Here is a 10973-nt window from a genome sequence, read left to right on the forward strand (position 1 = left end):
TAGCTAGTTAGCACACAACCTCTGAGCCCAAGTCCCCAACAGTCCCAACTGCTTCGTCCTCCCCAATTCTATTTCCCCACCCCCCTCCCGGCCCCTACGCTCAACCCCTTTTGCTCACCCATCAACACCTCACCCAACCTTTCTATGGAAGACGCCGAGAGGACTCGCCGCAATTCTGGGTTCACCAGGGTCTCTCGTTCTGGGGGAAGTGCGGGGCGGTTCGATTCTATCTTCTGAAGTTCCCACAACACAGAGGAGGAGGTGGCGGAGAAGGAGGGACGTAAAAACGATAACAACCGTACGCGCTTCTCCATTAAAACTCTAGTTCATAGCACCCTCCCCGCCCGGCCACATAGTCACACGTACTTTAACACACGAGCCCCCCACCCCGTCTCTCTCAGGACCCCACGACGCTCGCTCTCACATCGGAGGCACCTCTAGGTGCCCCCAGCACAGCCTCCAGGTTTCTTTTTTTTTTTTTTTCGTTTTCTCTTTTTTGGTTTCTATTTAGTCGGGGTTAAAGTTAGTGGAAGGGAGGCTCTCTTGATGCGTCTCACCAGGACCTCTCACACACCAGTCCTTTCTTTCCAGAACCGACCCACATACACGGAACCCCACGCGCACCCACCTCGCGCACATTGCGCACTACTAAGCTATGGTGTGGTGACCTGGTGAGGTGTGGTGAGGTGTGCAACGCGGCCGCCCTCTATATAGCTCTGCTTCCTGGGACGACCGGGATCGCCGTCATACGGCCTACACGCTAGTATCTCGCTTCCTCTGTCTGCTGTCTGCCCGCCTTGCTCGCCATCACCTCAGCCGTGCGGCGTAGTGATGGCTGTGCTGGTGGGGGGCGACGTCATGATGGTAGAAACAACAACAACAAAACAGAACAATGTAGAGCACCCTCGTCAAGTATCCTCCGCCGTTACCGCCGCCGTCGTCGTCGTCGTGCTTCTTCTTCTCTGCTGGTTCTCTTGTAGATAGTGAGTAACGCCATGACGTCATCGGAATAGCTGCCAGTAGTAGTTGCTCGGTGCCGGTGCCTAGACGGGAAGGACCGCCGAGCCGGGTGTCATCACGGTGGTGGAGGGCGCCGTGCCGCCAGTCGCCAAAAAGCTGCCGCCTCCTCCTCCGGTACCGTGCTGCATGCCCAGGTACTTCTCCTCGTACACTCGCTCCTGTGTTGGAAGGAATGGTACGAACGGACCTCAGAACCACTGCCAGAAAGTACCCCCACAGAGGTCTAAAGCCCGGTCTACACGCTACGATAACGATGCGATAATCGGTGTAAGTGACGTCTCCGGAGACGTCCTTAATGTCACTGACGCAGATCTACAAATCCTGAACAAACGAGCATCAATTTGTGAACAAATTGCAAACAAGTGTCAGTTTGTCGGTTGGACATGTTGTCCTTTTCGATTAAAAAGCGAGAAAAGAACGTGCGAAGAGGTTACAGTGTCGAGGAAATGGCTTTTAAATGGCATCGTATGCCTCCGTCTTTTTATTGCGATCACTATATTTTTTATTTTTTAGTTGCCAAAGACATGGCAGACTTTCGTAAATTTTTATAAATTCAATTAAAAACACTTTCCCGAACGTTGACGAAGCGTCCAAAATATAATTAAGAGGCCAAAACAAAACATCAACATGTCCAACCGACAAACTGACACTTGTTTGCAATTTGTTCACAAATTGATGCTCGTTTGTTCAGGATTTGTAGATCTGCGTCAGTGACATTAATGACGTCTCCGGAGACGTCACTTACGCAGATATCGCATCGCTATCGTAGCGTGTAGACCGGGCGTAACACAATGATCTGATGCTTCCACCAAAAAAGAAAAGGCCCAAGACCAAGTCCACCTAGTCCTAGTGTCGCCAGGTCCAACTTGTGCGGCTCTATATCTTATAAGGGGCAACCTACCACCTTACGCCTCGACCACAGTATGAGTTTTCTCTCTACAGGTTTTTTGATATGCTAGCGTTCACACTAGAAGCTTTTGCGCGAAAAATTCCCGTGAGCGCCAGTGAGTGAAGTGACAGTTCGTTTGTTTATGCTTTAATTTTTCGGTTTCCTTTCCTTCTCCTTCTATGGCCATTTATGTCAAAATTTGATCCGCTGTCGAAAAACTAGCCATATTTTTGGAAGGCATAAAAAAACATGCCGAAATTTGCCATAAACTGTCAAATTGAAAAAAATACCCCCGAAACGAGAAAATAACCGGTAAACAAAAGGCGCTCAAAAGCAACTCAAAGTAACTCACGGAACTCTAGCAAAAGATTAATAGTTTCTTGGCCTGCCACATACATTTTTTCCAACTTTCTCATACTGTGGCCCACCGGGTTAGGAGTTTGGACACAGACCCCAAACAAGAGTGGGGAAGCCTAAAGCCTGGCCCAAACCCTGCCCGGCGCCCCTGTCCTTACACGTGGTGGTTTCTCACCTGCGCCCGGTCGTACTTGAGCCGCTTCCAGATGGTGTTGCGCTGGGAGGCGGCGGCGCTGGACGCGGTATCGCCCACCTGGTACAGGCCGTCGATGCCGTTGTAGTTGGGGTTGGTGAACGTGAGCACATCGTTCGCGGTCCGTGCGCTCTTCTTCGTCTGCTTGCGCTTCGAATTGACGATCAACACTGGAACGGGTACGGGTACGGGTCAGGAGGAGGATATCGGAGGTCGGAGGTCAGTGTCAGATCAGATCTGAGGATGTCGAGACGCGCTTACCTAGGATCGTGATGATGACGATGATGAGCAGCCCGGCCAGGATGGCGGTCGCGATGATGACGAGCTGGGCGTGCATCTTGCTGGTGCTGAGCACGGTCGAGCCGTTCGACTTGATCGGCCGGTTGTGGTCCTGGTGCGCCAGCAGCAGCTCGTCGTTCGGCCGGATCGGCACGACGAACGTCGGCTCGAGGTGGCAGGGCCGGCCGGCCGGGTCCGGCGCGTCCGGGCAGCCGCACACGTAGCGCGTCTCGGCGTACAGACAGAGGTGGCTGCAGCCGCCGTTGTCACGCCGGCACGGGTTCCAGTCGTGCGGCTGGCGGGCGCCGGACACCGAGCGGACCTCGAGCGCGCCGCGCAGGTTGAAGCGCGCCACCTCCACGCTGGCCGCGCTGTCCTTGGGCGCGCGCAGCACCGACTTGTTGTACCAGTCGGTCCAGTACAGGTGCGTCGCGGTCAGCGTGAAGCCGAACGGGTGCGTCGCGTGCGCCACCACCGGCGCCCGGCGCCGGCCGTCGAAGTCGCAGCGCTCGATCCGGTCCTGGAGCGCGTCGGCCCAGTACAGGCGCTTGGCGTCGAAGTCGATGGCGAGCCCGGTCGGGAAGCCGAGCTCGAAGTCGACCACGCTGCGCCGCCCGCTCCCGTCCATGTAGGCGCGCTCGATCTTGGGCGTGGCGCCCCAGTCGGCCCAGAACAGGAAGCCCCGCTTCGGGTAGAGGATGAGCGAGCGCGGGTCGTCCAGCCGGTCGCTGAGGATCGCCTTCCGACACGAGCCGTCCAGCCGGGCCACCTCGATCCGCTTGAGCGCCGTGTCCGTCCAGTACAGGTTGTCCGCCAGCCAGTCGACCGCCAGCCCGTTCGGCGTGTTGAGGCCGCGCGCCACCACCACCTGCGTGTCCGAGACGTTCTGCAGGCTGACGCGCCGGATCGCGTCCACGTTCACGTCCGCGTAGTACACCTGCAGCGTGTCGTAGTGGTAGTCGAGCACGACCGCCCCGTGCACGCCCTCGATCGGCAGGACCACGTCGAACAGGTCCGGCGTGTCGAGCGAGATGCGCCCGATGCCCGACCGTAGCGCAATCAGCAGAAACTCCTGGAACGCCCAGAACCGTGGTCAGCTACTCCTCCTCCTCCTCTTCAACTACTACCCTCGTGACGGAATACTTACGTCCGGCAGGGTCTTGCAGTCGCTGGTGCTGCCCTCGCGCATCGTCAGCCCGGTCGGGCACTTGCAGCTGTAGCCGGTCGGGTTGCGCAGGCACAGGTGCGAGCAGCCCCCGTTCGCCTTCCCGCACACGTTCTCCAGCTGGTAGCCGTCGTCCTCCTGCACCACCTTCACGTCCATCAGGCCCTCGAGCCCGTGCGTCACGTTGCGGATGTGCACTGCGGAGGCGGAGGCGCCATTTCCCTGGGGCTGCTTCGGGACCGTGTGGAGCGCCTTCGTGATCCAGTCGGTCCAGTAGATGGCCCGCGCGGTGACGGCGAGCGCGTACGGGTGCGGCAGGTTCTCCACCAGCCGCGTGCGCTGCGTCCCGCCGAGCCCGGCCGACTCGATCGTCTTCATCTGCGCGTCCGCCCAGTAGATGCGCCGCTCGGCCCGGTCCACCGCCAGCCCGTTCGGCCAGCCGAGCCCCTCGGTGATGAGCGGCCGCCGGTTCTCCCCGTCCATGTCGGCCCGCTCGATGCGCGGGTCGGCGCCCCAGTCCGACCAAAACAGCAGCCCCGAGTCGTAGTCGAGCGCGATTCCGCGCGGTTGCTCCAGGTCCCGCCACACCAGCGCAGACCGCGACCCATCCCCGTCCAGGTCGCTCACCTCCAGCACCTTCCGGCCCGCATCGGTCCAGTACAGCTGTCCAGGAGAGCAGAATGGGAGCAGAAAGGGAGCAGAATGGGAGCGTTCAGTTATTCTGGCGGCAGGCCCCGGTCTAGAGTTGCGGACATGATGACGTATGGCAGACGTAGACCAGCCAAAGAGAAGGCACCTATAGGCACCGTTCCCTTATGTCTAAGCACGATTTTGACCAAAGGTCTGCAGGTTGCTACAATCTATACTGACTTCAAGGCTGCATTTGACAGAGTCTGTCTCATCTGTTATTGTCCGTCAAGCTGGCCAAATTGGGTGTCTGTCCGTTGCTTGTGAGTTGGATTGTGGCTTATCTGTCTAATCGTGTAGGGTTGATCAGACCTTGTCCTCTGTCTTTACCGTTTATGTTTCAGGCGTTCCCCAAGGAAGCAATTTGGGTCCGCTTTTGTTTGTGCTGTTCATCAACGACCTAACTGATGATTTGAAATTGTTCTTACCTGTCTGTAACCCGTCTGATTGTGTTTATTTGCAATCACTTACTCGAATGCTTCGTTCATTGGTGTGATTGTAACAACATGTCTCTGAATGTAGATAAGTGTCCAATGTCCTAACTTTCTCTAAGAAAAAGACACCTGTTCTTTCTTCGTCTTGGGTGTATCCTTGTATCCATGACTTGGGTGTAACACTCTGGACGCTACGCTTAAGCTTAACTTGCACTTCGAGGACATAATCAAGCGTGCGTATAGAATGCTAGGTTTTGTAATTCGTATGTCTTCTGAGTTTCGTGACGTCATGTGTCTTAAAGCTTTGTATTGTGCTCTCGTTCGACCGATCCTTGAGTATGCTTGTGTTGTTTGGCATCCGCACTATCAGTGCTGGGTTGATCGTATCGAGGCCATACAGCGCAAGTTTACAAGGATCGCTGTCCGTAGACTTGGTTGGTATGCTGCGGATCAACTTCCACCATATAAAACGCGCTGCCTTCTTCTTGGGCTACGTTCACTCGAGCACCGTAGACGGTCAGCTCAGGCTGTGCTTCGCGTTAAAGATTTTGACCTCACGTATTGACTCGCCAACACTCCTGTCTCGTCTACATTTTTCTGCTCCAGCCCGTTGTTTGAGACGTCGACCCAAACCTTGAACTTAGAATCGATGCGCGGTCATCCCTCGCCGGGCATAATGACCCATTGCTTTCTCTATGTCGCACGTATAATAACTTCTCGTCGTTACTTGACTTTAATATGTCCTTTGATCGGTGTCGTGATGTTTTTGCTTTCATGTCTTCATGGTAAATGTTTCGTCCTCGTTACTGTCGCCTGTGTCTTCCTTTTATATCGGTTACCTGTTTCGTTTTGCGTTTCGATCGTCTGCTTGTTTAGTTTTAGTCTAAGTTCTAGGTTAAATTATTTTTGTCAATTAGGCTAAGTTGCCCGTTGACTGTTTTTCTCTAAATAAATAAATAAAGAAAATAAAATAAATTTTGACAGATCACTACCTTCTCAAAAGTGCCGTTTAATGGGTCAATTTCGACAGCTTCGTTTAGTATACACTTTAACTTAAAAAATGGTGTATCATAGCCACAGATTTCCAGCATTTTTCCAACATTTCACTGAGTCAGTTGACAAAACAGGGAAAAATGAGCATTGGAGCGGTTCGAAACCCAATAGGGAAATTCGCAGAAAAAAGCAGCTTTCAGGATAAAATTAAATCTGGGTGGGAAGCGAGTAAGGTGGATACCATTTTGGACCAAAAAGTCATGTGTGTTTACGCCAGCAAAAAAAAAGTGGCTCCGTCCGAGGTGTGACTAAAAATATGGGATCAACTGTGAGTCCATAGTTCCAAAATAAAATTAGGTCTGAAAACATAAAAGAAGCCTTTAAAACCGAAACGGAGTGCAAAAGAAGCGCCATCCGTTACAAACGAGTTTGCGTCATCGTGGACGATGAAACTGAAACGATGGATTGCAAATTTGACTACAAAACTCTTCCGGGTCTTCAGTATTACACTGTTCTGGATCGCCAGAACGCTGACGATGCAGATACATCCGCTTTTTACTGAAAAAAAACGGAAGAAAGGCAATGGTTTTGCAAGCCATTTGCGAGTGTGACATGCATTCCGAACCGTTCGTAACAACGGAGATGATGAAATCCGATATTTACATCCGCGAATGTCTGAATCGACACCTACTGTCTATGATCCGAAAACATAAAGGCCCGATACTGTTTCGGCAGGATTTGGCATCCATGCATTACCTCCAAGAATACGGTAGCCTGGTTCCAATCCAACGGGGTCCAGTTCGTTCCGAAGGAGATGAATCCGTCGAATTGTCCACAGGCAAGACCGATCGAAACTTTTTGGGCGAAACTTGCCAAGGCATACTTGAGAAAACATGTAAAGCCAACCAAACCCCATTGAAATATTCGCCAAAGATTGGAAGAAAGTGCCCAAAATGATCAGAAAACGATTTGTAAAAAAGCTAATGCGTAATGTTCGTTCAAAAGTTCGATCATTGGCATACGGTTAACGGGAATGTAATTTTGTAAACACGTACTGTTTAACACTAGATATACCACACCAGTCATTTTGACTGGTCGGGCAGTTTGAAATGCAAATTTCCAGTACATATAATTTTTTTCCCCCGAAATGATGTCATGACTTTTAATAGCTCTAAGTAAAGAATACATTTTATAAATAAATATTTTTTTATATACGTTAGTAAAGTAGTGTTTTAGTAGTTTTTTTTTTGAGATTTATACCATACCAGTCGAAATGCCTGGTCCTTGTTTCCATGAAGAAATTTTGGCCAAAACGGCAAATTTTGTTCAGAGTGTGATCTATTGATCTCTGAATCGTAGCTTGGGCACTCCAGCCCGTTGGTGTGTGCAACAACAAAATTGTTTACCGCACCCCTATCCCTTCTCCTCGCGCCGACATCCCAATTGATGTACCCATGATCGTCAATAGGTTAGAAGCCTCTAAAGTTTTGAGGTAAAATTGGACAATTTCGCAAGCAACATTGAAGGCATTTCTTGCAATATTGTACGCACGTGGAGCATACGAAGGAAATACTTGGAGACTTCAATATTTGTGGAGCAAAAAATGGGCACCATCCTTTTTTCCAGCACTGTGAGTCGACGTGATTTTACCGAGATCCTACAGTACATTCCCTTCGACAATAAAAATCAGAGGAGTCAACATTTGCAAACAGACGAATTCGCTTTAGTTTGAACAGTTTGACAAAAAAATGTTGAAAATAGTCAAAACTGCTTCAAACCGGGAGCTTATATTACCGTGATTTGGTATGGTTTTCCATATTTATGAAAAGAAGAGGCTCGAAATGCCTCAACGCCCCTAACGCGAATTGGTGGTAATGAAACTTCTTGAGCCGTATACCATGAAAGGAAGAACTGTAACAACCGATAATTTCTTTACAAGTATACAAGATAAAGATAAAGAAAGATAACAGAGAGTAAAAAACTGAAAAACGTTGAGTTTACTTCAAATTTGAGTTTTTGGCGTTCATTCAAAATCGTGCTTAGACATAATGAAACGGTCTATAGTTTAGACTGGATCCGAGATAGACTGGATTACCAGAAGTAGCTCGGGACGACTTCGGGCCCTCAGTACGTCACCCTTACTGTCTAGGTCTAGGTCCGTGAGTTCTCCACGCCAGGCGTCTCGCTCCAGCGTGAAGTCCAGACCAGACCAAAGAATGTCTAGACCTGGACCACATGGAGACTGTTGGGGGGAACTAGCCGCGAATCGCGTAATCGCCCGTCAAGACCTACCTTGCGGCCGATCGAGTCCAGCACGAGCCCATCGACGCTGGTCATGCTCTCGCTATAGATCTGCTTGATGCGCATGCCGTCGGGCGTGGAGCGCATGATCACGTCCTCGATCGTGTCGGCCCAGTAGACCTCACCGGTCGCCCGGTCCACGTCGAGCGTGACGGCGTTCGAGATCGGCGGCAGCGGCAGCACCACGTCGATCTGGTAGTCACTGTCCAGCGACACCTGCCGGATCTCGGTGCGGTGCGCGAAGATCAGATAGTTCGCCGGTCCACTCTTGCACGTTTTGCCATTATCCTAGCAAGAGAGAGAAAGCGAAGTTCAAAACGAACTAGAAGAACGGGATCTACGAGGTACCTGGAGCTGAATGCCGATGGGGCAGGCGCAGCTGTAGCTGGTCGGTTTCAGCAGACACAGGTACGAGCAGCCCCCGTTCTTGTGGGCGCACGGGTTGCGCGACTCGCGCCGATTCCGGTGGAACACCCGGATGTCCATCAGGTCGCTGTTGTTGGCGAGGATCGTGTGCCGGTCGGCGCCGGTGTACATGTTGGCCACCTGGATGCTGTGCGTGTCCCAGTCGGTCCAGTAGACGCGCCGCTCGTACACGTCCAGCCCGAACGGGTGGCGCAGGCCCTCCTGGATCAGCCGGTTGCGGCCGGTGCCGTCGTAATTGACGTACTCGAGCGACTTGGTGCCCCCGTCGAGGAAGTACAGCCGCTGCTTGTCCACGTCCAGCGCGAGCCCGTTCGGCCACTGCAGGTTCTCGGAGACGAGCGTGAAGCGCGCCCCCCCGTCCATGGCGGCCCGCTCGATCAGCGGGTTGGAGCCCCAGTCGGACCAGAACATGTAGCCCTCGGCCGGCTGGACGACGATGTCGCGCGGCTTGTCCAGCCGCTCCCACACCAGCAGCGCCCTCTGGCGGCCGTCGGTGGTGGCCGCCTCGATCCGGTTCGTGCCCGGGTCGGTCCAGTAGATCTTCTGCGTGATCCAGTCGAGCGCGAGACCGGCGGGCGAGATGAGGTTCGAGCGGACGATCGGTTCCTGGCCGCTGCCATTGATGAACGCCCGGCTGATCAGGCTCTTGCCCACGTCCGTCCAGTAGATGGCGTTGGTCCGGGCGCACCAGTCGACCGCGACCGTCGACTTGATGCCATCGAGCGGCAACACCATGTCGACCGGGTTCGCTGCGTCCAGCTGGCGCACCCGCACATCCTTCTTGCGCACGATCAGCAGTAGCTTGTCTGGCACGGTCGAGCAGGTGCGCTGGTCCGAGCGCAGCGTCAGCCCAATCGGACAGGCGCACCGGCGATGGGCCCGCGTCGGCAGACACAGGTGCGAGCAGCCTCCGCGCCGACCGCCGCCGCCGCCGGCCGGGTCCACCGGGCAGCGGTTGGGGTAGTCGGGCTGACGGGACGGATGGTAGCTCTGGATGCCCATCGGGAAGTGGAGACCTTCGTGGACGACGCGGAAGCCGCGCCCGTTCACCTTGCTCGCGCTCGAGATCGTCTTCGTGTGCCAGTCGGTCCAGTACATCGAGTCCTCGAACAGGGCGAGCGCGAACGGGTGCGGCAGGTTGTTGCTGAGGATCTTGCGGCGCGCCTTCCCGTCAAAGTTGGCGCTCTCGATGACGTGCTTCGCGTCCGCCCAGTAGATCCGGTCGCTGGTGTAGTCGATCGCGAGCCCGTTCGGCCAGAAGATGGCCTCCGCGATGAGCGTCTGCCGCTCGGACCCGTCCATGTACGCCTTCTCGATGCGCGGGCTAGTGCCCCAGTCGGTCCAGAACACGGCCGCCCGGCCCGGGTGTACCGCGATGGCCCGCGGCTTGTCCAGCTCGTTCGCCGCGATCACGGCCCGCATCTGCCCGTCGAGCGTCGCCACCTCGACGCGGCGCGTACCCGAGTCGGTCCAGAACAGCAGATCGTGCACCCAGTCGACGGCGAGGCCGCCGGGCGATTCGAGGCCCCACTTGATGACGTCACGGACGCCGCTGCCGTTCAGGTGCGAGCGCTTGATCACGTCGATCGACACGTCCGTCCAGAACAGCAGGTCCCGCCGGTAGTGGTAGTCGAGGGCGATCGCGTTCGGCAGCCCCTTGGCGATCGAGGTGTACTGGTTGCTGCCGCCGCTCAGCGACACCTGCCGGATGTCGGCCCGGTTCGCCATCAGCAGCTTCACCGAGCCCCCGATCGCCTTGCACGTCCGCTGGTCCGGCCGCAGCACGTAGCCGGGCTGGCACGAGCACCGGAAGCTGCCGGCCACGTTCGTGCACTGCTGCGAGCAGACCGGGCTCGCCACGATCGCACACTCGTCGATGTCGGTGCAGTTGTAGCCGTTCCCGTGGAGCAGGTAGCCCGCCCGGCACAGGCACTCCTCCCGCCCGCTGTACGCCGTCACGCACAGCTGCTCGCAGCGGGCGTGGGCCCCGCACGGGTGCGCTATCGGGCACCGCTGCTCGTCCTCGCCGTTCGCGCAATCCCCGTACCCGTCGCAAACGTGCTTCTGGTTGATGCACACCCTGGGAGCAACGAAGGGAGTAGAACATTAGCTGGACTCGCGCGAACTACCGAACCACGCCGTTCCGTACTCCGAATGCCCGAATCTGGGTCTGGATCAACCCAGCCGTGGGGAGACGTGGGAGTCCAGATCTTCAGTCCACTTAGAATC

General features: G+C 54.9%; 1 protein-coding gene across 1 annotated transcript in view; it reads right to left on the reverse strand.

Annotated features, from left to right (window-relative positions):
• Window positions 1-1043: 1043 nt before the first annotated feature.
• Window positions 1044-10973, reverse strand: part of LOC131213462 (low-density lipoprotein receptor-related protein 4) — a 13733-nt gene continuing 3803 nt past the window's right edge. Inside the window, 6 exon segments of the mRNA XM_058207503.1 lie at window positions 1044-1178; window positions 2442-2629; window positions 2721-3810; window positions 3886-4566; window positions 8310-8606; window positions 8667-10892. Of these exon segments, the coding sequence (XP_058063486.1) occupies window positions 1044-1178; window positions 2442-2629; window positions 2721-3810; window positions 3886-4566; window positions 8310-8606; window positions 8667-10892 (4617 nt within the window).

This window comes from Anopheles bellator, chromosome X (assembly GCF_943735745.2).
Source record: "Anopheles bellator chromosome X, idAnoBellAS_SP24_06.2, whole genome shotgun sequence".
Classification (NCBI taxonomy): Eukaryota; Metazoa; Arthropoda; class Insecta; order Diptera; family Culicidae; genus Anopheles; species Anopheles bellator.